Raw genomic sequence first — 27,795 nt, 5'->3', positions numbered from 1 at the left:
GTACATAACTTCTTGTTCTAACTATAGTTGATGGAGATGCCAGTGTATATGGCCAGGTACTGATAAACACATACAACAAGGCCCTCCATCACTGCCCACAGTACACTGTCCTGTACAGAGCACTAATCCATGAACAATATAACCCAATGACCCCAACCAGTAACACATGAGAGCAATGACATAGTTTACTTAACAGAAGTACTACAGGCATGGAGTGCACAGAAAGACAGAGTATGGACTGAGCCACTCCTGCATCCATATTGTGATTACAAAGGTAGGTGTAGCACCCTGTGGTTCCTCCCACACCAAAACCAAAATGGCACACAAAGTTATCTTGTGATGGGGAAGACATGCCAATGCGCACACACACACACACACACACACACACACACACACACACACACACACACTAAACCATATGTGTTCTGTATGAGTATGGAAATTATGCCAGCACCTTCATAATATGGTCCCACCTCCCTGGAGCATTTCAACAATGTCCGCATATGATAGGAACCCATAGATGTTGTGCAGCCACATCACAGTTGCACCAAAATATAAAGACCACTGCATAGGTTCAACACTTTCCTTCAGTATATGTTTTGTCTGCAAGTATAATGTTATTATGAACTCTGGAAATAAATTGTACATACATCTCTCCATATGCATAGCCATATGTGCAATATGGAATATACAGACATGTGCAGAGTGGTTAATCATATTCATTTCTGTAATGCAGTCGTAAGTATGTGTTCTCCAAACCGCCCCCTCACTAACTATACAGCAGTTAAACAATATGCACCCAAACAGCATTATGTCAACATGTCTGGTGAATGACATACCCAGTGCCACAGTAGTGCTGTGTTTGTCCAGTGTCTTCCATGACTCAGTATGATCTGATGATCTGACACTGCCCCCTACATGGGTCCTCTTCAGAGTATCGAAATTGCAGAACTTTGAACCTCTGATCATCAAGGACCAGAGGATCGAAGTTCTGCAATATCAAACTTGGAAAAAAATAATAAAATGTGAAAATTTCTTATTTCACGTTCTTGCAGGGGGCAAGCCCCATGTACCCCCCCATGTGAGGGGCTGCACCCCCCACACTCCTTGCTACTAAAATATGCCAACTCCAAGACTGGACTACAGTGAAGAGAATGGCATGGAATGGGAAATTTACCATTCTCTTCACTGTAGTGCGATCTCGGAGCTGGTATATTTAAGTAGCAGGGGGTGTGGTTACAAGCAGAGTTTTATCTTTTTTAATTTAGTTTGCTTTCATGGTCGATGTTGTAGAACATCGATCATCTCATCCTTGATGATGTGTGGTTCGATGTTCTGCAACTTTGAGTATTTAAAGTAGACCCCCCCTAGACACACACACACACTCACACACACACTTCATCAGGTGTTTTTATCTTGTGTTTAAGCATCAGTGCTGCATTAAATGGCTAGGCTAGGCATACATCAGACTATACTGTTTCTCTTGCCATCCCTGCAGCATGACACATTCAAAAATGTAGTTCCCCTACCACAAATAGCATGCATGAATAAGTCAACACCAGCTTATATGGTTCACAGTATTCTGTGTCACAATTATAATGGGGAGGGTGCCATCTTCCACTAATGGTGGAACTTTTCACATTTTGTAGTTTTATATATATATATATATATATATATATATATATATATATATATATATACATATATATAGTTTTTTTTTTTTTAATTATATAGAAGGAGATAGGACCCGCGGTAGTGGTGCTGCGGTAGCGTTGTCGCCTCACAGCAAGACGTTGTCCTGTTTGACTCTCAGCTAAAACATCTTCTGTGTGGAGGCATATGTGAATGGGAGTGCCTTCGTTGAAGGTTGTACGTCAGGGCTGGTAACTCGGCATGTAAAAATCCACTACCAAACATTAGCGGACCGGAGTTCCGCTGTGGCGACCCCTAACCGGGATAAGCCGAAAGACACAACAACAACATATAGGAGATAAAATCCCCACAGCAGATAAAAACACAAACAGATTGAATTGCATTTACAGAAATATTAATAATACAATATGTACTGCAAGCAGCAAGATGCAGTGCAGAAGTGAATTGCCTATCAAGCAAACTAATACATATTCAAAATATTTACTACATTTCTAATAATGTATGGAGGTGAAAAATAATAGAGTATTCTGCTGCCAAAATACACAGACGAGTAGAATGAGATAAAGAGGAGTAATGAGCAGGAGGAAAAATTAGGGACATGTAGAGAGAGTCAATTATTATTATTAAAAGATGTGACTGTTAGAGAGGATAATAAGTAGTAGTAAGTGTCAGCTGAATAGGTAGAAGAGCACACATTAGTAGTGTTGTATCTTTAAAGTGAGAGCCTCCATTGATGTTAGGCCATTACTACCTGGTAACATATGAAGGTGTTAGTGAACTAAGAGTGAGAAAGCCAAAGAGTAGGTGGTTATGCATCTGTTTTGAGGGTTGTGCAGGTACAGTTCCAGGTGTCAGATTAGATTGGTCTTAAAAATGGAAAGGTTGCTAGTACGTTTAAGGGATGAGTGGATAGAGTTCCAGGAGTGGAACAGAAAGAGGCTCCTACTGATAGGTGTGATTTATAGGTAGTGAGTATTTTGTTTCCAGACTGAAGTGGCCTAGCAGGTGTATGCAATAAGTTTAATAGGACATTGCTTTGCTCTATTTTGTATATTAATTTGTAGACTAGGAATAGTTATGTATAAGTGAGTTTGGTTGTCTGGATAATTCAAGCCAATCAAACTGTTTTAGGGCTAAGCAGTGTTGGGTTCTGTTTGATGAGTTAGTGGCATATTTTGCTGTTTTATTATAGCACTAGCTTAATTTATTTTGGATACAAGCTTGGAGGTTAATGTATACTGGGGAGACAAATAGTAAAGTTGGAAGTAGGAGGTCAGGAGTTTCTGGGATTAATCAGGTAAATAGTTTTTTTGTTGTATAGAATGTCCCTAATTCTGGTGAGTTTTTTGACAGCCTGTTGCACATGTAAGTCAAATTTCAGATTATCATCAACTGTCATGCCTAATAGCTTGGTATGGGAGATGACTTCTGTAAGAGTATTGCCAGATACTGTCAAAGAGAAGTTTTGTTTGAGATGTGTAAGGCTTTTGGGGAGGAATAACATCAGCTTTGTTTTTTAGATTAAGTATAAGCTGGGAGTTATTGAGCCATCTTTCAACTGATGAAAATGACTCTTGGGTGAGCTGTTGTAGAGTAATTGTGTTGCTAGGAGAACAGATTAATATGAAGTCATCAGTATATTGTATGAGGGATGCGTGGCAGAGTGTAGGTTGTTAGTAAATATGTTGAAAAACAGTGCCCCCGCTATAGAACTTTGGGGAGCACCTTTTTGATGGTAGGAAGGATGAGTAAAAATTAATCCATTTAATACACTAGAGTCTGTTGGAAAGGTAGAGGAAGAACCAGTTGGTGGAAGTGTTTGTTAGGCCAAGTGAAGAAAGTTGTTTTAGAAGAAGGACATGGGAAATGGTATCGAAGGCCTTGGACAGATCCAGAAACATGGCAGAAACCAGTTGGCCTTTGTCTCTGGCTGGGTTAATAGTGTTTGCGAAGTTTAAGAGAGCTGTGGTAGTGCAATGCCTTTGTCTGAAACCATGTTATGTGGGACTGATTAGAATATTAGTTCGTAAATGAGTCATTAATTGGTTATGAATGCATTTTTCAAAGAAGGGAGAGAATGGCAGTGGGACTAAAGTTGGATATGTCATTGGCATTACCCCCCTTGTGAAGTTGGATGATGCAAGATATTTTCCGTAAGGTTGGGACATCCGACTCCTGAATAGACCTATTTCTGAGAATGGCTGTTATTTTTAAGAAATCATCAAGAATTCCATCTGGTGCAAGTGTACTCGGTTTAATTTGTTTGAGGTACTTCTTGATTATTATCACAGATCCTGGTTGAAAGAAGAAAGAGTGACTATTAATGGAACTGGGAGGTGAGACCGAGCAGCATGTGGTCAGATAAACAGAGGAAGTCAGTGTGTTTTGAGTTTCGTTGTGAAGTAGTTTAGCAGTGCTAGAAGCAAACTGGTCATTGAAAGTGGTAGCTGTTTCTTCCGGGGAGCAATGAGGGTTGCGATTTCGTTGTCCATTTTATCCACGATGTAGTATTTTAGATATGGTGGCCCAAAATTGTCTAAATTTTTATAGCATCTATTCTGCAACTTGGAGTAATAAATTTCCATCTGGCATTTGGCTGTATTTTGTAAGTATTTATATTGAAGATTGTTTTCTTTTCTATTGCTGAGTCATGCCTTCCAGACTTTATCTCTATTCCTCATTAATTTCTTGGTAGTAGGAGTGAGCCAAGAAGCAAAGTTATTTTGCACTCTTTTAAGCCTAAGGTGGGAGCTGTGCTGTTTAGTAGTTCGCCAACAACTGCAAAAAGCTGCAAATATGACTGAATAAATCCACAAAGACCTCTTTATTCAACGTGAAGCGCTTTTTGTCTCGCTGTTACATTTACACATACTCTATTTAAATAAGCTAATAATTAATAAATTACTCCAATTTGAAACTTTTTACTAGGAAATTTAATTTTAACTATATGTTTGGTCAGGATAGTGAATTAAATAATCCTTTTTATATATCTAGCACGTTTTGTCCACCTCTTCATCCAATTTTATTATTATTCGAACAAATTTGTGAATTGGATTTTTATAATTTTATAGAAGTACAGAGAAAAGTAAATAGGCTAATGTTACAAGAGACAAAAGGCAAGCTCTTACATTATTGTATCAAGCCCAGGTTAGAGTGATGCAATCAGACAAAGGCGGTGGACTGCTTATAATGAGTAAAATTGACTATCAAGTGAAAATGGAAAAAAATAATTGCAACTGACACCTATATGGAGGTGTCAAGGAATTAACTGAATGTAGTGTATGGGAGAATACATTTGTTTTTTGGAGGAACTGTTCATTGAAGCTAGGATAGATGTGAATGTATATAATTATTTGTGTATGCCAGCCCCTAAAATACTGATTTTGTTTGGTATCCCAAAAATACATAAATGTATTATTGATCCACCAATGAGACCATTAGTGGATGCAAGAGATAGCATCAGTTATGCATGTGCAAAGTATATAGATCACTGTTTGAAGAAGTTTGTAGTACAACAACCTCAGATTTGTAAAGACTCATGGTCTTTCTTAGCCAGTCTTCAGAAGTTAAATTTAACAGCAAGTTCAATTTTCTAACAATATACGTAAAGGATTTATATACGTCTGTCCCACATATGGAGGGTATTGAGTGACTCAGCTTGTTGCATGATTTACGAGCCCATAATAATGAGAGTACGTTGATGGCTGAATTATTGGACATGGTATTGTCTAATAATTTTATCACCTTCAATGGAAAATTCTTTGTTCAAAAAACAGGCTTAGCAATGGGATCCCCATGTGGGGCCAGCTTCGCCAATTTGGTAACGGCATACTGGGAAAGGGAATACGTGCAGAAAGTACCACATATAAATGGGAAAATACATTTTATACACGTTTCCTGGACGACATTTTTATGTTGATAGAGGGGGATGTGAGTGATGCAGCCAATGTGGTAGCATATTTCAACAACACTACAACATTCTTCAAATTCACCTTTACATTTGACACAGAAAGAATTGCCTATTTGGATGTTGACCTAAGGAAAGATCTATTAAATAATTTGTATTCTGCCTGCATTTTTAGGAAAGACACCTATTTGAATGCCTTTCTTCATTTCAGTAGTTGTCACCCTTTGTTTCAGAAATGTTCTGTGGTGAAGAGTCAGCTAGTAAGGGCAGCTCAAATGGTGTCTAGGGATACAGAATTCTTATTAGAATGTGACAGACTTGAAGAGATGTTTTATAAAAGGGGGTATCCGGTCCCATTTGTAAGGGAATTGACACATGAAGTGAAGGAGAAGAGACTCAGAGGCTTTTATCGGCCTATATTAGGTGAAATATCTGGGTCCAGTGGTTCAGAAGCTATCCCGGAACATCTGGAGAATTTAGGGAACCAGTCTAAAGGGGTAAGCTTCATTACCATGTTTAGTTTGGACGCATATGGTATCATGGAGATCATTAATAAAAATTGGGACATTGTTAGGTCTGATTTTGCCCTGGTTTCAAAACTTAAAGATCTCCCTAAAGTGGTGTTTAAATGGGGAAACAACCTCAAGTCCTTATTAGGAATGAGCAAAAGAAGTACTGGAGGCCTCAATAGAAAAGGGATGCACAAATGTGGTAGGTGTGCCTATTGTCTATACATGGATATAGGTGAAGGTGTTACCATCAGAGAGACTAGTTATAAGACCATGCAGAGATTTGACTGTAATGCCAAGGGAGTAGTATACCTGGCATGCTGCCAGAACTGCTCCGCTTTCTACATCGGAAAAAATGATAGGAAGCTTGAGGAAAGAGCATATGAGCACCTCTATAGCATTCGGACTACCAAACAGGATAGTGCATTGACCAGACATGTTATGGAATGACCTACCCATTCCTTTAAGTTTAGAGCTATTGATCGTGTTTCAGTGGATATGAGGGGGGCTCTGTAGCATTATTACTGGAAAGACTAGAATTAAAATGGCAGTTACGGACCTGGGCCTGTCAACATCCAGGCCTAAATGAAATTTATTCAGTTATGTGTGTTTTAAAATTAAAAAGCCTTTTGAGGTAATATTTCATGAGTTCAATCCATAATAGAATAAAATACAGAATAAATAGATAACACATATATATCGTGTAATGGGGGGTTCTTTGTTTCTTGTTTCTTAATAGGTTTTTATGCATGTGGAATTTATATGAAGTGTCACAAGGGGTTGCTATTCTGAATTTACCTATCATTTTTGTAATGATGCATTCAAATTCTTGCATTGATGAATACAGAGTGTATAATAACTAGGGCTAATGAATTGCGGTATTAACAACACCATAACAATGTTTTTAAACATTTTCAAGTATTTTTAAACATGTTTAATTAATATATATATTTTTATATATTTTTTATATTTTATAAGACTACCGTAGATATGGTATGGACATAAGCACTAATTTATGATGTATAGATCAGAGTTGGTAGAAAGGTTATTGTAGGCAGTCCTTGTTCTGATTGGTGGTTGGGGTAATTTATTAATTGTTAGCTTATTTAAATACTGAGTATGTGTAAATGTTTTTAGTCTGAAGAAGTCTCGCTAATAGTGAGATGAAAAGCACTTCATGTTGAATAGAGGTCTTTATGGATTGATTTAGTCATATTTGCAGCTTTTTGCAGTTGTTGGTGATCTCCAGCTTATTTGTTTTTGGTTTGTTTACTATTCCTGCTGTTCACTGTTTAGTAGTTCCATAAATATCTTATTAAAATAGACAACAGCATCATTTAGTGGCAAGATGTTTAGAATGTTCCAGTTGTGAGATTGTAGTGAGGTGTTAAACAGTTGTGGGTCAAAGCTGTTCATGTTGTGAGAGGATTTATATGTGTGTTCCCTTGTGGCATATATGGCAGGTGGTCACTAAGTGTGCTAGTGAAGGTGCCGTGGGACCTTAAATTGTTAGGGTGATATGTTAATAACCAGTGCATGATGTTAGTTTTACCAATTTTTCAGGTTGATTCTAATAGAATCACTGATAAGTTAGGAGAAATTGCACAGGTTTATACTAGAAGTCATCCCAGAAGTGAGACTTGATCAGTTGATGTTAACATCACCTAGTATACTTGACTCTCTGTGTACATTATCAGATAACCAGGATAGGATGTCCTCCCATGTGCTGATTTATCTCCAGGTGGGGTATAAAGGGCTGCCATACATATTGTTTTGTGTACATTTAGTTTTAGGTTACTTAGAAGTAGTTCAGCATTGTGGAAGGAGGGTATGGGAGATGTGAAAGGTGACATGTTTATTCTACTGTGGTACTTATTGCTACTCCTTCTGCTTTTTTTGTCTAATCTGTCAGTTCTAAGGATGTCAAAGTTGGGAGGGCATAATATTTCTGTGTTACCGATATTCAGTTTTAGCAAAGATTCTTTTATTGCTAATATGTCGAGGGAGTGATATTTTATCCATGCATATAGTTCTGGAATTTTGTTTGCAATGCTTCTGATGTTCATATGGAATAGATTGAGTTTCTTGTTGCTATTTCTTATTTGGTTAGGAGAAGGGTATTGGTCTTCAGGCAGGGTTGATTTATTATTTGTGAAGTAACTTGGTGCCTCAGATGGTCCATTGCTTGCTCAGATGTCACTTGATAGCAGTAAATTCAATAGTGCACTTATATAAATGTGTTGTTTTAGTTTTTGTGGTGATAGCACCTTTGAAACTTTTTTGGAGGTATGGAGAATTTTAGGTTTAATAAGGTTAGTGTAGTGATGTTTATATAAATGGGGACCTATACTGAACAGGATGGATGAAGGGGTTACATTGTAAATGTGTCTTTTGGTAGTAGGTGGAATATTCAGGGGGGTTGTGTTTGGTAAGATGTAGAATAGGTTAATAATAAGAGCATGAGAAAGGTTAGAGTAAGATATTGTCATGGTAGGGAGTGAGGAGTTTATGGTATGTGATGTTTTAAAGTAGAGCATCTTTAGCTGGTAAAGAGTACAGAACAGGTATTGTTTCGGTGGAGGAAGTAATTGTGGACTGGTAATATAGTTTTATAAGTGGGTTAAAGTATTTGTCAGTTATAGTAATTTGGTGATGCAAGAAGTTATAATTGGGTAGGTAGATTTTGGTGGGAAAAAGTTGTTGTGGATTGGTAGTATGTTTGTGAAAGTGGGACTAAGGTGAGAGACTGAAGACATGGGGTGGGTGGGATATGGGGGTAGGGTGAGAGAATGGAGTGAGTCCGAGCACAATGAGAGTGAATGCAGTGGGTTCCACCCAGCAATACTCTACTTTGGCCAAAAAAACAGTCTTGAGATGATTTTCTGACTGCAGAAAATCATTTTTATTCAGTTTAACTTTTATTAGTGGTGTTTCATTACTGTAAATGTTATCTTCATTATTGTTGGAGGACATTTCTCTTTACGTAGCAAGGAAAATATGTTACACCTGCATAACAAAAGAAACTAGAGCGAAAGAGTGTGGGGGCATTGATACACTATTAATGAGAGGGTGACTACCAGACAGACAGATTATATTTGAAAAAGGCACTATTAAACTGAGACCAGAGTTGAGGGTTTGATCCTGACATATGGCCCCAAGCCATATGTGCATACCTATAGTAGTCAGTACAGCAATGCGCCAAACATCAATAAAATTATTTGAGAGGGCATAATAATATTTGTAACAGTTATTTAAAAACAATAACATACAAGGCTGAAAAACTGTCTAATCCTCAATGCAGAACATTCTTTGTTCTTTCAGCTTGCTTAGAGAGACTGCCCTCACAGTTGGATACAATGCACATTTAGCGGGAGAGGTGTGGTTGCTTGATAGCTGGGGGCTGACACAGACCTTTATTTTTTAGTAAGCACATTGGTCCTGGGACATGTCTGGAGAATCCCTAACACTACTAAGCTTAAAAACTGTTGCAGCTTTGGGTCCTTTCCACATTTCATTACATTTTCATGTTAGGTCTTGGGTAGAAAAATTAGAAAAAAGGAATAGGGAATCGCACTCAGACACATGCAGGTGTATAGAAACACACACACGAATGAGCATGTGTGTTTTTGTGTGTGAGATTGGATAAATGGAATGTACAATGCTCCAGTTTGTGTAAATAAATTAACTTGTACTGTACAAGGGAATTTGGTTCAAGACAAAACTTATTCACTAGGCCTACAGTGAAATATACTTAATTTATTACACACCACAACTCCATGTATTCTATATCCATATAATTAGACAGTAAAGGGTCATTCATATTCAAAAATGTGTACTCTGATTAAACAACCCAGTGTTCCCACTGTAAATCCAACTTACATCAACAGAAAGAAGTCTATCAGTACCAGTCCTACACACCTTTAGAGAATTTTACACTTTGCTCAATAAGCCTTATGGTTACTCAACAATACCAAACAAGTGTCGTACATCCTATCATCCACAAGAAATGCACACAGATGCAATACAAAATCTCATTCATTTTTAAAATGAATTACTTCAATATTTAAAACTAAACCTGATTCTTGTCCTTTCTCATATATGTTTGACTTTGTCCAAAACTCAAGCAAAGGAACTGAAATATACACTATTGATAAAGAAACTTATTTAATATTCAAAAGCATGCCCACTGATTATATAGGCCAATCAAAGTGCTCATTGTAAATCACACCAGAAGAACTTCCATTAACCCTGCTTTTCCATGCTAGTAAGCAGAGAATTTTAAGATGTTAAAAAACATTTTTCACTCTGGTAAACTGCATGGAATAGAATAATGATAATTTTAAAAAATGCTGAGAACGACCCTCCAAAGCACCTTCAAGGCATACCACTAAAACAAACACATCTGTCATTATTTAGTGACTTCATTCTGCAATTATTTGCCAGCAAACAATAGCTTTATAACGAACAGGTCAAACATATGAGGAAAACATCTGGACATTCTGCATAATTGTAGGTAGAGAGGTATTCTGTAAGGACCACATAGACAGAAAATACAACAGAAATATACTGTACAACCATTCACATCTAGAGCAGAGCATGTACAGTATGTATCTTGGATGCCCCAGACCATGAGAAGCAGGTGGAAAAACACTAAGTCCTTTTCTACAATGACAATATTTAGAAAAGTTAAAAACTCTTGATGTTATCTTGTCCTATCTTGCCTTCATTCTTGATGGTTGGGTTCAGAACTGGGCATCGGTTCCAACTCGGCCATATACTAAAGCTCGAGAGCTTTCACTGGCTTGAGGCTATACCCTATCCCAAGATGCCTAGTGACTGTTACCAAGATCTCATTTGCCACTTGCTGCTTCGGGATTGCTTTTTCACTGTCTCAGGCTAAGTTTTCTCATTTTTTACTTTTTGGTGATTTCTAGTGCTTAAATCTTTACTAAGTTAACTTTGTTAGATAGCTTACTGTATTGGGTGCCTGTTAAGCATGTTTTTGTAGGTTCTTTCGCAGTGTTTTTGCTGATTCTGTGTGGGCCATCGTTTTTCAGACCTGTTCCCCCTATCCTGGATAAACTTGGCTTCTTCTTAAACAAATCCGTTTCAGTTAGAAGATTCATTCTTTGCCCCCCTTCTTTCTTAGCCCATTTTTAGTTAGAGGGTTCTTTTTCCCCTGTTTCTTCTTAATCCTGCAGGTTTCGCCATTTAAGTTAGAGGCGTCTGTTGTTTAACTTGGAGACCTCTCCTCTAACCCTCTTGTTCTCCTAAAAAAAAAAAAAAACTTAGTTTTTTCTCTTTCTGGTGTTTGTTTAGTTTATCGAGTTGAACTATACTTTACAGTGTGTCCCCTTTTGTACTGGTTATGACTAATTGCTGGTTGTGACTGATTACCAGGATGCCTAAAGATCCTACTAGAGAGACTAGAAAGTCCGTTTTTAAAAAGTGTGACTCTTGCACACAAAACATGCCTATTACAGATGGACACACTAGCTGTGTTTATTGTTTGTGGGCCATTCACCTGCAGGATTCCTGCTCTATTTGTCACACATTTAGTTCAAGGGTCCTGCAGGAGCGGGAAACAAGTTAATACTCGGGTTTATTAAAGGAGTCCTTCAAAACAGCCATTGAAGGGAATCAGGCCTTCAAATCTTCTGGCAAGTCCTCTAAAGTATCACCTTCTTCTGCTCTGGTTTCTGAACCAACGAAGAGACAAGACAGACAGGTTACTTCGGATCCGAAGTCTGTTGGTTCCGAGAAGGCTAAGTCTCCATCTGTTCCTCCTGAGTTATTGGAGCCATCTCAGAACCATAAAAGGAGCCGTTCACCATCCTTGGAGCCGGTCTGTTCGCTGTCGCAGTCTCCTCCGCTGCAATCGGTTGTGGGTAGCCACAGATCATCCACCCATTCCTCTTGATCATCCATGAGCCTATCGGACGATGATGTGGAGCTGGTAGTTAGGTTACTTCAGACACTGACCCTAGCAAAAAATTTTATCGAGCCAAGCCCAGAAGGACGTGGAACTGTCCACCAAATCTGTTTTACCTGCCATTCCTCCTCTGACTCAGACGAGTTCGGAGCCAGAGTGTATGGAGATTCTTGTGGTGGAATCGTCGAACCCAAAAACCATCCCTGGTGTCTCGGTTCTGACCTCTGCTCCAATCTCTTTGATGTTGTCTTCCATTGAGGGATCTGGGAGCTGACACTCCCTCGTTGGCTCTGGAGGGGAGAGTCGAATCGGACCCTTGTCGGATCTGACTCTTCTACTCGAGGATTCAGAGCAGGTGAGTTCAGCACCCACCTCAGCCTCGGAGCAATCATCCTTGGTGCAGGGGAATTCTTCCAGTTCCTCAGAGCCGGAGGCTCCCTCAGGCCAAGATCATGGTGCTCACTGTGGTGATGAGGAGTGTGCTCTCCCCTGAGACTGCTCCACCCTCGGTTCTAGCTACCCTTCCCCAAAAGGGCCAGTGTCAACCTCAACACCATCTCTCCAGCCCAAGTGTAGAGAGCCGATGCCCCAGGATGCCCCAATGGTTGCGACACTCTCTTCTGTAACCTCCCCAGAGTATCCCTCTGAGGAGGTCCCTCAGAAGAGGACCTGTAACAGGAAACACCTGGACTCCCATGAGTCTATCGGATACGGACGCAGAGGATTCAGAAGGGTTCCCACGGTCACCATCTGAGGATGTCTCTTTTTCAGACATCTTAGAGATCCTGAAGCAGAGAGGTGTCTGGAAGACCCTCTCCCCTTCTGAAGATTAGTCTGTATACCTGGAGGCATTCGGCTCTCGACCCTCCACCTCTTGGTGTCTCCGCTTTTCGACCAGCTCCTTGGCGTGGTCAGTCAAAAGGCATGGGGCTCTCCAGAATCCATGGAACCTGTTCCGAGGAGGCCCAACAAGATAATTTCTGCCCCGGATGATCAGCAATTCTTGACCAAAGGTGTACCAGTAGATGCTATGGTGGTGGTGGCAGCCACCAAGAAGGAATTAGCTGAAACTTCATCTGTCTGTTCACCGAATAAAGAGTCTCGAATGATGGACAGATACAGTAAGCGTATGTTCTCTTCAGCGGCCTTTACACTCCGGTTACTGAACTACTTATCCCATTTTACCAGACTTCAGAGGGATCTCCTGAAAGAGCTAGGAGATACCCTCCAGGGTGCTACAGCTGCAGGGGCTCCAGACAAGGTAAACTCTCAGCTTGTGACTCTAAACTCTGTAGTAAACTCCTCCATGTCCCTCATCTCCTATGCAGCCAATGAAGCGAGTAGGGCAGCAGGCACAGGAGTAGCTCTGAGCCTTTGTGAGTTTGTTGAACCCTTCAAGTCTTCCTTTATAGATGTCCCTTTTGATGGCTCGTCCTTGATCGGGCCAAAGGTTAAACAGATTCTTACCAGGTGCGAACAAGATGACAAAACTCTGTCTGCCGTGGGAGTACATTTTTCAGTTCCTACCAGGCCTTATCCCAAAGGCCAGATGGGTGGAAAAATGTGATTCCAGAAATCCCAAGGAGCTTTGCCAGACGCACATGGTGAATTTTCCCCCAGGGCAGAGAGGTAAATAATAATGGAAGATGCTGCGCTTGCGACAGAGGGGGTCTGCAGAACCAGGGTGACAGAGATACATTCTCTGGCAGGCCCTTCTGGCGCTCCTGAAAGGAGGCCCGATTGTCCACCTCTGAAGGCTGTCCAAGGGCAGATTATCACTGTACCCAAAGGCCAGGCTCAACATCACTCAAGCCACCTGGGTACGGTTGATTATATCCAGGGGATACATTATACCCTTCTCTTATCCACCCAGTCCAACAAGATCAATCCCAAACATTCCCCCTGGTGTAAGGGATCAAGCAACTCTAGAAATCCAAAGGTTGCTAGAAAAAAGAGCCATCCAAGAAGTCCCTGCAGACCAAATCGGATCCAGAATTTACTCAAGGTTATTTTTAGTTCCAAAGAAGGCAGGGGACTGGTGGCAAGTCTTGGATCTCAGCAAACTGAACAAGTCCATAAAGAAAGCAAAGTTCCAGATGGTCACACTGCAGTCTATACTCACTTTTCTGTGACAAGACTGTTGGATGTGCTCCATAGATCTTCAGGGTGTGTAGTACCATATAAAGATGGACAGGTGATCCAGGAGATATCTATGCTTCCGGCTGGGGGCCAGTCATTACCAATTCAGAGCTCTGCCCTTTAGTCTCACTACAGCCCCCAGAGTGTTTACCAAATGCATGGCAGTAGTCACGGCTCACCTGAGGCATCTAGGATTCCGGGTGTTTCCTTACTTAGACTACTGGCTCCTGACCACCACCACCGAGCATCTACTATGTTAGGCAAGGGACATTAGCATTCACATCTGCTCAGAGCTAGGCATTACCATAAATTTTGAAAAATCTGCCTTGCTGCCTTCACAGCATATTAACTTTATAGTGGCAGACTTAAAAACAAAAAACGCATGGTAACAAAACTGCCTCACAAAAGAGTACTAACTCTATGCCATCAGGTGTCAATCTTGCTCACGAAGAAGAAAGTACCACTAGCTCATCTACATATGAGAATATTACAGTGGCTACTCTTTGCTCAGTGGTCTGTACATGAGTTACCCATGTCACACAAGATCCTCATTACAGACACCTGCAAGAGGGACTTAATTTGGTGGCTTCAGTCCACGCATGTAACAATAGGCAGACTGTTTGTCCTCCCCCAACCAGTAGCTACAGTGACCACGGACGCTTCTCCGATAGGGTGAGGGGGGGCATTATCTGGGGCAGACTGTCCAAGAGACTTGGCAGGAACACGAGTACCACTTGCACATCAATGTCCTACAGATGAGAGTGCTGTTTCTGGCATTGCAGGCATTCCAGAGCTCTCTTCCAACAGGCACAATTGCGATTCAAACAGGCACGATTGTGATTCAAACAGGCAATATGTCCATGGTATGGTACATCAACAAACAAGGCGGAACCAGATATTACCCCCTCTGTCTAGAGGCTCAAAGAGTATGGCAATGGGCAATATCTTCTCAACGTTTTCTGGTTGCAATGCACATCCAGGGGAAATCCAGCATGATGGTGGACAGGCTAAGCAAGATAATTCTTATGCCGCATGAGTGGTCGCTCAAACAGGAAATTGCAGACCGAGTTTTTCGCAAATGGGGCCAGCCTTGCTGTGATCTCTTTGCTACGTCCATCAAATCCAAATGCAGTAGCTACTTTGCCTTAATCCCCCCTCCGGGGGAGTCATCCAGGGATGCTCTTGTTCATGATTGGCCCCCAGGATATTTTACGTGTTTCCCCCATTTCCATTAATACGCAAAGTTCTCCAGAAAGCCAAATTGTTGAGTTCCAAGCTGATTCTCATTGCTCCTTACTGGCCTCGTCAGATATGGTTCCCATTTCTATGACCCCATCTTCAGGAGGAGCCTTGGATCCTGGACCCAGTGCCGGATCTTCTGACTCATCAGTCTGGAAAGCTCCACCCCTCTCTTCAAAGCCTCAAGCTGACAGTTTGGTTACTGCAGTTCCTATCTTAGCCAGGCTTCCAGATCTAGCCCCAGCAATGCGACACACTGTGGTTTCATCACACAAGAATACAACTAGGAAATTTTATGCAATAAAATGGAAGAGATTTTCCTGTTGGGCTGACAAAAAACATATAGACCCCTTTACAGCCCCTATATCAGCAATTCTGGAATTTTTAACAGAAGCCTTTAATCAGGCTGCAGCGGTAGCCATGGTACGAGTACAACTAGCTGCCATATCAAACTACCACGTAGGAGACATGGGATCTAATATAATGTCCCACAGATTATGCAAAGCCTTTCTGAGGGGTACATTCATTTTAAGACCTCCCATAAGAGAATCACCACCTCCTTGGGATCTAAATTTGGTATTATCTTCTTTAATTCTCCCTCCATTCAAACCAGCCTCCTCTTGCCCACTAAGGTTCTTATCATGGAAGACAATCTTTCTAACAGCCATTACTTCCACTAGGAGGGTTTCAGAACTGCAAGCTCTTTCGATCCGTCCTCCCTATTTGATTTTCCACAAAGACAGAGTCTCTCTCTGAGGGCAAATCCTTCCTTTCGCCAAAAGTATGTTCTGAGGCCAACTTAAATCAGTCTATTGAGCTACTCATATTTTTTCCAATCATGGCAACAGGGCAGAATACAAGCTTCACCAATTGGATGTCCATAGGCAGTTACATTTTTACTTAGATAGGACAAAGGAATTTAGAAAATCTGAACAACTGTTTGTTTCATTCTCTGAAAACAGAAAAGGAACTTCAATTTCAAAAGTCACCTTGTCAAAATGGCTTTCAGACACTGTTACTTATGTCTATAACTCTCAGCACAAACAGCTGCCAGGAAAAATTAGAGGCCATTCAACTAGAGCCACCCAAGAAAGAAGGTGCTGGAGATGCTGTCCCAACCATCAAGAATGAAGGCGAGATAGGACAACATGACATAAAGGAGTTATGTACTCACCATAACGTTCCATGTTTGTTGTCCATAATCTCGCCTTCATTCTTGCATCCTACCCTCCTTCCCCCTTCCTGGAGGATCAAGAGGAATTTTTCTGAGATTGGCTGTTGTTTTTCCTGATTCTCTTCATGCCTTAGGAATTATAGGCAGAGGATCTGTTGTAGTTATTATGCTGGGTTGCATAGTCTAGTGATTAGTTTTTCTCAAATGAGATCTGGGTAACAGTCACTAGGCTTCTTGGGATAGGGTATAGCCTCGAGCCAGTGAAAGCTCTCGAGCTTTAGTATACGGCCGAGTCGGAACCGATGCTCTGTTCTGAACCCAACCATCAAGAATGAAGGTGAGATTATGGACAACAAACATGGAAGGTTATAGTTAGTACATAACTTCTCTTTTTGTAAGTCATGTTATTGTATGATAGCAATAAACCACTCCTGTATGTGCATAATGCAGGATCTACTTGTGGTTTGCCTTGTTTAATCACTCTGGCTTAGCCCTTGTGATCAAACTACACTATCCGTAGGTAAATCCTACATTACCCACACCTAGTCATGAATTATTGCTAAAATATGTATATAGTGTGTGTGTGTGTGTGTGTATGTGTGTGTGTGTGTAGACACACACACACACACACACATATATATATATATATATATATATATATATATATATATATATATTTACATGTACATGTATGTAACAGACATAGAGGCTTGCTATGTGTTGAGTTACATAACTAATACAAAGCAAAATGTGAGTGCAGTCCAGCTAATTAGGAGTTAACTCTTGTGTGTCAGAGAATTCTGGAAGCCTACCCAGGACACAAACTCATGAAAAATTGAAAAACAATTTAGTTAATAGCAGGAAAGAAAAGGTGTGCTCTTCTGGAAACTGTTATGTTAAATATGCAGTTTGTTTGTTTGAGGTGAGACTGCTAAAAAGCATGAATTGCATATTTTTTTGGCAAAATTACACTCTTCTTAGAATGACTGCTTCTGTGTCTAAAGAGAGGATTGTTTTTCATGTTGTTAACCTTCAGCTCTTGTGGGACTCTCTAGAAAGATTACTTTAGATATACAGAGTAAAAGATTTTCTTACGGTTTGTACAAGGAAAATCCAAGCTAAAAGAAGCATGAATTGCATATTTTTTGGCAGTTACACTCTACTTAGAATGAGTGCTTTTGTGTCAAAAGAGAGGATTGTTTTTCATTTTGTTGAACTTCAGCTCTTGAGGGAATCTCTAGAAAGATTACTTTAGATGTTGTTGTGTCTTTTGGCTTTTGACCCGGTTAGGGGTCGCCACAGCAGAACTCCGGTCCGCTAATGATTGGCAGTAGATTTTTACGTGCCGATTTGCCAGCTCTGACGCACAACCTTCGACAAAGGTACGCCCATTCACTCATGTCTCCACACAGAAGACGCTCTAGCTGTGAATCGAACAGGACAACGTCGTACTGTGAGGCGACAACATTACCACAGCACCACCACCATACAGAGTAAAATATTTTCTTACGGTTTGTACAAGGAAAATACAACAGACTGCTGTAGGCAACTTATCAGTGCAAGAAGCAATTTACTTATTTTCTGTTTGATAATGAGATGAAGCATTTACTTTGTATTAAAATTGTTTCAAGTCTAGGACTAAAATAATTAAATTGAAATTCCCTGGTGCAGCCTTTTACACTACTTACAGTCAGCATTCTTTTAGAAACTGAGCTTTGACTGTAGTGACTTTGCTGTATATATATTTATTGAACATGTCATATTACACACACACACACACACACACACACATATATATATATATGTATATGTACATAATATGTATACATATACATGCACATACACATATATTACAAGAAATACATATGTAAAATATAAACTTGTATATATGCACCTAGTGGTATTTTGAATTGTTAGAGGCATTCTTTAAATAGTTACTGCCACAGTATGCTTCCACATAATGGTGTAGTTGTTTATGTATGTATTGCATTTTGTTTGTGTTTAAATGATAACTGTAATTTCACAATTGTCTGTCACAGGTTCTATTACAATGGAAGACTTGATATCTGTACTGCCTTTTGGAAGCACTTTTGATTTAGTGGAAGTAAAGGGATCTACTCTGAAAAAAGCATTTGAGCATTCAGTCCAACGCCATGGACAAGGCACTGGAGAGTTTCTACAGGTTTCTGGTAAATGCTGTTAACCACTTTATGAGCTGGATGTTCCTGTTTTAATGTCCATTGTTCTCTAGCTTGAGTATTAGCATATTACCCAACAGTAAATGTAAGGAGAGAGAGTGTACTGTTCTGTTTTAAACCATACTCATTTCTATGTCTTGACCATCCAATTTGCTTTACATATGAAATTGTACACATCTCTCAACCTGTTAGTAAAAGAAATCTATACAAAGCCATAAATAACAGGAGACAAAGGCCCAAAACTAGACAGTTTTTAAATATTGGTCTTATAAACTTAGAAAGTTGATAGAATAGCAGGCATTTCATTATCATGAATTTTCTGAAGGGTATGAAGTCTAAAGTGCAAATGTCAGTCATTATTTTCTTATTTAAATTCTCAGTGATTTGCAAGAAAACCAAAAAAGTTATGACGAACGGACCAAAAATATGAGGCAGAAATTGGGACATTCTGTTAAAATCTGGGCAGTTAAGAGCTATGAACCTGAGTCACTAATTCTGAAAGGTTGACCATGATAACCGCAGTATGTCAGCATTACTTGAGCACATAATATCAAGTACCAGCTGCAGCCCTGCAGCTACACCTATGACTGGAATTGGCAACTGAATCTTGCTGTGAGCTATTCAGTCATTCACCCTCCAGTTATCCCCTTAATCCAATATGTAGTCACAGAGATCCAGAGCCTATCCAGGCATTCAGTGGGCACAAGATATAATAAATTATCCCTGAATGAGGTGCCAGCCCATTTATGATTACCACACACACTCACTCTCTCTCATATAGTACACACCCCAGGGGAAAGTTTAGAGGATGACCAATTCCAGAACTTCCATCATTGTTTTTCAGGATATTATGAGGTATGTACTATATCAGTAGGAACATAGAAGGGGCTACAATTACCTAAGGGAATTAAATGCAGAAGAATGCGATGTCAATGAAAACCATAACACATGGCTGTCTAAATGACGGTCTTAGATTCTTACTGCTTTCAGTCCTAAAGTCTATCCATTCACCCCTACTCCAGTAATAGAGTACTACACTCCAGTAACAAATTTCCCCTCAAAGTAAAAAATATCAGTAACTCAGCTGGAGCTTTCCTTTGCTGAAACCTATAGCTAAAAATGGAACACTCTACCCACAAACATCCCTTCATTATCCTCTTCTACACAATTTAAAAAAGCCCTAAAGACTTACATTAATGATACTTGGCTATGTAACTGTCTAAATCCTGGCTAACCCACTTCTCTACCTTCTCTCTCAGTCTTTACGAATTTCATTCCATCCTAAAATATGATCATTCCTACCTTATGTCAGTATCGCCTTCCCTAATGACTTCCACATATAACTTCCCTCCCTTTCAACTCCACCACAAATTACTATTATATCAACTCACTGAACATGTACGCACTTTCATTTTAGCTGCTAAACAATGATCAAACTTATTACTATAAATTGTGAACTTTGTTGGCTATGTATTTTGTTAAATGTTGCCTGTCAAATTTTTTAGAGCTTTGTTGGAAATGTTTTCTGTTAATTGTTCCTTGTAGAGTTTTTTTCCCCCGGCCTCCGCTGAAAAAGGACCTGTGTCCAATTGGACTATCCCGGTAACCAAATGTAAAATAAAATAAAATTAATCAATTAATTAATTAAGTGGTTCATGGCCTGTGAATATTTTGTGTGTCAGAATGCACTTTAATTCTGTTGGCAGTATGAGGAAATACCACTGAAAAGCATTAGGAAACAGATCAGAAGGACCGGGGAAACAGAATATTCAAAATTTCACAAGGAAGTAGAATCCACAGCATAAAGGAAAGCACTAAAATGAAATAATTTCGAAAATGCTAATATCTAAATAGGCCAAATAGAAGATCTCTAAGGAGAAAATGAGAACATTCAAGATTTATTAGAAAAGGAAGTAGGACATGAACTAGCTTAGGTTAAAGTAGTAAAAAGCATGGATGGCATTTCTGTGTGTTTGTTTATTATCTGAAATTTTTAACTGGGTAGGTAGGCTGGCCTACTGACATGTATCAGGCAGGACCCAGACTAAGAATGAGCACAAGGGATGTACAGAGTTATAAGTATACACAGCTAGAGCAGTAATGCAAAATGTCCAGAAATAAAATTTAGATATAGCAGAAAAATCATACAGTACATTTTGGACAGATACATACAATAGTATAACTGTTATCAAAGGCATTAACTTGAAATTAGGACAGAGAAGTATAGAAAATTATAATAATTATGGAAGCCAGTAATATGGAGTTAACATTGAGATTATGTGCATTATTTACAATTTTATTTACAAAATGTACAATGTGACTATTGTCTCTCAGTAAAGTTATATGCAGTGTATCTAGTGGCTAACTAGTAAAGTGGGAGCATTTATCCAGTCTCATGAAAGGAAGTGCAGTCTCCCCACTTGCTCAAGATACTCTTTCAGGCTGGCTTTGAGTGATTCAAGTGTCTGCTGGTGTCGTATATTATTTGGGAATGTGATTCCATGCAGCAGGGGCCATTTTAGCAAATGCTCCTTCACCTACAACTGTTTTATAGCAAGGTCTGAGAATGGTAATGCCCTTTTCAGTGGGCTCCCTGAGAGAGTATGAAGGGTTCTTAATGTTAATTTAGAGCTAAGAGGAGAAAATAGTCCAAGGTGGATCATTTTATGAATTATAAGGCCTAATGTGAAAATTGACCTGGCTGATATTGGCAGCCACTTAGATATACTTGTAAGGTTGCAGTGATAGTTGCAGTGATATGTACTGTTCACAGCAAGTAGATCAAAGTAGCTGATTTTGCTCTCAGCTGCTCAGTTTTTGGTTGTTAACAAGTAAGTGCAGTGACAGTAGAGAGAGGCCACATTCCAGGCATGGTATAAGAATAATTCTTGCTATAGCTTGTCAGGCATTCAAGACAGTAAAGACTCAAATAGAAACAAACAGAAATAGACAGAAACTCCTGTTTAAGAGATGAGACTTTAAGGGAAAAAAAAGAGGAGAGACACGTATGTATTGTATTTTACTTCAACTGGGTAGGTGAGCAGGTCCAAGGTCTATTTTCAGCCATAACCTAAGGTATATGGCAATAATAGTACACATACAGTTAACACAGAGATCTTAGTTTTAATACAGTTAAGTTTTAATCTACAGGATTGATCTCAATAAAATTTAACATCTAAGTTCACATACAGAAGTAGGTATAATATGCAGATTATAGTAATCTATAATCTGTGTAACAGTGCAGAGGCCATGTAGTCAGGCAACATATGCATAGCAATAATTTTGCAAACTCTGAAACAATAACAGTATCACTGAAAATAAAACAACAAAAATGTTAATAAATGCATTATTGCTGAAAAATGTGTCTATGTGATGTTGTAATATATTATTTTTGTAATTTTCCTGCCTTTTATTTTGCTGATGTCTCTTCACTAGGCACTCCCATCTGTTATCTGTAATGTCTCTAATGCAGTATTTTCAGCTTTATCTACAGTGAGTAGTCCTGTAGTAGGCTTTAACCTCAACTGAGTTATCTTGTTTCTACAGGAGAACTACTTTCTTCATTGTCCTAAGTGGTTGTATTCCTATAAAAACATCTCTCGGTTGTGTTTTTAATCATTCTTATGTTTGAGGTTAGGGATCGCGACCTTATTCTGAAGATACTTCACTTCTTTGTCCAACAGTGCAAGTCTGAGCTCAGTGTGATAGGGCTGGAGGACTGGCATCCATGTAGGGGAGACTGTTTATTCTGCCATGCTGCTCTTTAGTAGTTTTATTAATAATTTTTTTCTCTGTGGTCAGGTACTCAAAATACAGGTCACTGTTGCGGTAGCCTAAGCTACTTGGGTCCACTCCCCCCAGTGACAGGCCAATTTTCAAAGCTTAAGGACACCTTCCACGCACTCTGCCAGGAGCTTGAGGGGAGTTTAGCCAGAGCTTTTTTTTTCCGATGAAAAGCGTTCATTTGTTCGGCCCCATGGAACTGTTGATTTGCTAACAATTCTTCGAGGCTGTGCAGATAATTCTCCCATTGGGGAAAATCTTCCACTATATTTATTTTTTTTAAGGAAACTGTTTTTCTTACTAAAATTTTGTGTTTGCCAGGAAATTGAATGCCATTACATTTCTAAGGGAGTTTCTACATAAATGCTTATGCAAACTTTTTGTGTGAAGGAAAAAAAATATTTCTTGATAGAATTTTTCTACAACTTTTTTTAGGTTTGTGTATTTGATGCAGGATATTGTGTTTGTGGGAGACTGTAAATGGTTTACTTACCTCAGTATCACTTGTAATCTACCGTATGGTTTACCGACTTGTACAGGCTCCACTATCCACCTTTGAGGTCTCATTCTCAGCTAATCTCAGGAGCAGCTGTCTCCACAGTTTTACCTTCCCTTGTCTGCAAAAAGAAGAAAGTTGTTAGGAAGTCTTTGGGAATCAGGCATGCTCCTGTTGTGCCTTAGCTACAGGAGGATGATGCTGCTATGGTCGTTCTTGGTTCCTCAGACCCCATGTTATTTTTCCCCAGTCTCCCTGGTGTTTCCATCCCTGTACAGATGCCCATGTTGTGCAAAGGAGAACAACTGTTCTTGGTCTTTGGGGAGGGGGCAAGTGAAGATTCCTCACTCAGCCAGGATAGGGAACCTGAAAATGGGTCAATAATTTTTAAGGCGTCCCCAAAGAAAAGTGAATACAGAAACAGAAGAAAGCAAGATTTTGTCAGTATTTCTATAGATAGAAGTGATTTGCTTCAGTTTGCTAAGGAGCTCATTAACATTTTGCTAGTGCTTTTTCACTGTCTACCACTTGTTCAGACAAGAAAAAAAGAAATAGTTCCCTGTCTTTCTGACTTTGATTTTCAGTGAGAAGAACAGGTATTGCAGGGGGATGGACATACTTCAGGAATTTCCTTTTAGTCTGAACAGTGTAATTTGAAGAAAGCATTGCTTCAGAATTCCCTCTTGAAGAATGATCTTTCTCTGAGACTTTAAGATGAAAGAAGTCTTTCAGTGGGATCAGAATGAAATTCCTTTTGCACAGAAAATATATTATGACTTATTACAGTTGGATATGCCTGAATCTGTGACTGTTCTGTTCCTCCTGCTTTGCTTGATTTAGAGAATATTTTTCTCACTGCTTCTAGTCTGCTTGACAATCAACCTGCTGCCCTCAGGAAGTCTGACAGGTTATACAGAGTACCCAAGACTTGTAACTATTTATTTTCCAACCCTAAAGCAGATCCAGCAGTACCTGCTTTATCCAAAACTGCATCTGCAAAATAGTTTACTGTTCTAACCCCATACCCTTTGAAAAAGATGAGAAAGCTTTTGACAAGATGGGGAAGACAGTGTATTCTTCTGCTACTTTAACATTCAGGATTTTAAACTATCAACCTCACATGTTAAAGTTTTTGGATTTATCTTTTGAGAACATGCAGACGTTAATTGTTATCCTTCCTTCTCCTGAAGTAATAAATTCCTTGAATGCCTGGTTAACTACAGAAATTTCAAAGGCTTCTCCAAGCATCATGTCCCTTTCTGCTGCTACTAACATCCTATCTAACAAACTATCACTATATGCTTTCACCTACATACACCTCTCCTAGTGCAATTTACTCAGCACACTATAAAATCAGGAGTAGCTGTACCAATACATATCTGCCTGCCTTTTTAATCTCTCACTCTGTCTTTATTTTAAGCACAAAATACTTCACTACCACCACTCTACTCAATAAAGCAATAAATAAATTAACTAATTAAAACTCATTCAAGTCCCCTCTAAATCAATATACTACCTCTTAAAAATCCCACACTGTTGTAATGTCTACCGCAACCTAGGCCCAGAAACACCCAAATTAATCTAAATAGCAAAGAACCACCCAAACACTAATCTTCCTTCAACTACCACCAAAAACTATACCTGTTCTCAGCTGTAATGTCGTATCATTAAACAGCCACCTATCCATACAAATAAAACGAGTACATCAAGCCCCTCACCCTATAATTCTCCTACTTGTCTTCCAAAAACAACTTAAATGTTGTCACTGTCAACCTCTGTAGCACGTGTAACAAAATTACTGATATACATGGCTGGATATCACAGTATAACCCTGATGTTCTTGCCATCACAGAAACCTGGCTTAATCCTAATATTAAAGATTCTGAACTACTCGCCCCAGGCTATGGTACTATCAGAGCTGATAGGCCCCACAAGAAAGCAGATGGGGCAGCCTTCATTTATTCAAGTTGATAAAATATGTCTCCCTATTCACACAACATCCCAAAATTCCAGAATGCTGCAATGCTATTATCACCGTTAAAGCTTAACAACAAAAACATCTCTGTTTTGTTCAATCTGTATCTCACCTGGAAATAATATAACAATTTTAGAAGAACTCCTCTCCTGAACAACTAATTTTATACCTTATGAAAAAAAAATCATACTAAGAGATTTAAATATTAATTGGCAAAACATCACATCAAACTTTCCCTCAACTAGTATATACCTTTATGGTTATACACAAGTTATCAAAACACACACTAGATTTAATAATACCAGCAGTAAAGATGCAATTCTAGACTGGATACTGGTCTCTGACTCTAGTAAATTTACAACCTCTAGAAACTATCCAGGCTCACTTAGTGACAACTTTCAGCTTATACTCATAGAATTTCCACCCACTAACCTAACTCTCACCAACTTTAAACAACCCTAAAACTTTCTAAATTAAATAAAGACTCCATCAATTGAAAGCCTTTAATTAGCCTTTCCTAAAAACTGTTCCACTCAACAAGTCAGTCAGTACTTGTAATACCTAATTCTTAAATACTCTAAATAGTCACACCCCATCCTTCAAAAAAGAGTGAAAACTCACCATGACTCACTACCCAGATAAAAAGTATAATGTCTAACAGAGACAAAGCTTGGAAAGAATTGCTTAAACTTAAAACTTCCTATAACCTTTAACTTTATCGAAAATTGGGCAATATGAGTAAAAAAATTAACCTAGGTAATAAAACAATATTATAGCCATCTAGAACTACAGCATAAAAATGACCCCAAAAATTCTGGACATCAATACCTAACCTGTTACATCAGGGCTCAAACAAGGAATCCAACCTTTCTCATAATAGTTCTCCACTAGAACTGCAACTTTATTCTATACCTGCTTCATAGAAAACATTACCTCCCTAACTAAAAACTCTTGACACCCATCCAGTGCTTCTCAATAGCACCCAATCCTAACAATTTGGCAAACAAGTTAGACTAAAACCAGCATTCTCTGTACACCATACACATTACCACTTCCTTTATTCCCCCCTCCAGCATCCTCACATGACCCTACTTCACCCTCTATATCTACTGCTTGCAACTTCCACGTCAGTGATAAAAAAACTTCTATTTAAACTCAAACCTTGCTCCACTGCATCTGATAACCTCTCACATGAATAGTAAAAACACAAGCACCAACTAGTAATAAAAAAGAAAAGGAAGAAGTCCTATTACCTGGGGACAAAAGCGCTCAACATGTGTTATTGTAAATAAAGCCTTTTTGTGGCACTCGACTCTGTAGACTTCTTCCTTCTCTCACATGAATACCTAACAATAGGTGCCGGTGCCATAACATACCGACCCCGGGATTCATGAAGCTCGATGCAAGGACGGCGTTAGCCTTGCGCCGACCGTGTGGTGTAGAGATGGCGCAGTAGCGCCATATGCATATTAATGAAGGTGCGCTGCCGCCACATCCACATGCATAGGAAACGTGCGTGAGTGCATGGGGTGTCTTGTAGCGCCGCACGGAGGCGTGGACATGTCAGCTGTTTACGTGCAACCTAAAATGCTGAATATTACAGACTGCCTCCAATAGTAATCACAACTGTCAGTGTCCGTGGATACTGAAACGTATGCAAATCATGCAAGACGTTTTTGCGAACACAAAAATAAGAAGCAAACACAAATGCACGTAACTGAATATTGAGTCCCCATCCCTCGAACAAATGACATTTAATACCCCGTGCCCGTATTCTATTGCAGTGTTGATAGTTATATCAAGTGGAAGCGAAATGCGTCGTGTTAGTGCGCCGCCAATAGCTAAGTCTAGCCCAATGGTCAGGGTTACTACCTGTCCCACATTGTGAGGGACAGTTCCCCCCTGGGCAGTTGTGTCCATACCAAAACATTATAAATGTAAAATATCCTTCAACCATAGGACATAATTATGTCCCACATCTCATGTAATAGTCACATACAATAGTTATTTCCGTATGTAACATACCTACATGTTACAAGAATTTGAATAAGCAAGTAAACGAAACAAAAGACGCAGCTAAACTGCTACAACAATAAGCTTACATTTAGGCATAAAACAAAAGTACTATCCGTTGTACTGACTGTGGGTATGTGTTGACCTGTAAAATTTGATGTGTGTCCTGAATATATCCCATCCTGGCTATATGAAAAGGTGGCAACCCTACCAATGGTCAGAGCATTTGCCCAAAATCTGCCCATTTGCGGTCCAAGGCATCCTTGTCAGGATGGGCCAAAGATGAACGGGTATCACCCGGGTGTACCTACCATGCCATGAAAGATAAGTATTTGCGTGTACCGATGTGCATGATGCACAGCATGTGGAAGGTGAAAAATGCTAGGGTAGTCCTCACAACCATACAGGTACAAGAGATATGTAGTGTATGCAATATGTTCCCTTGACCGTGCCATGGGCCATCAACCAGAGAAGGGATGGATGGAGTGTGTGGAATATGGGTGTGGGGGGGACGGGTAATGTAATAATTCACCAAGGGGAGACTGTGTTGGATACACAATAAGTGAACTAGAGGTGTATGAGGGAGCAGTAGGTGAATCAGAAAGAAACACAAAGAGCAAACATACACATCCGCAATACAACCTGACAGGCCATACTGTAGAACACAATCCCACAAACATATGAATATTAAAATGTGCGATACACATGTACAGAAACTTCACTGGCACATACCCACAAAATGGTCTGGACTGAACTGAGCCATCCAACTACAACACA

The 27,795-nt window shown here is 39.5% G+C and overlaps 1 protein-coding gene across 1 annotated transcript in view; it reads left to right on the top strand.

Annotated features, from left to right (window-relative positions):
* Positions 1-27,795, top strand: part of NT5E (5'-nucleotidase ecto) — a 1,444,398-nt gene that overhangs the window by 1,256,771 nt on the left and 159,832 nt on the right. Inside the window, exon 7 of the mRNA XM_044067530.1 lies at positions 18,593-18,742. Coding sequence (XP_043923465.1) covers positions 18,593-18,742 — 150 coding nt within the window. The remainder of the gene's footprint in view (positions 1-18,592; positions 18,743-27,795) is intronic.

This window comes from Protopterus annectens, chromosome 1.part0 (genome assembly GCF_019279795.1).
Source record: "Protopterus annectens isolate FY-2018-M chromosome 1.part0, PAN1.0, whole genome shotgun sequence".
Lineage (NCBI taxonomy): Eukaryota > Metazoa > Chordata > Ceratodontiformes > Protopteridae > Protopterus > Protopterus annectens.
This window is presented reverse-complemented; position numbering and strand designations above follow the sequence as displayed.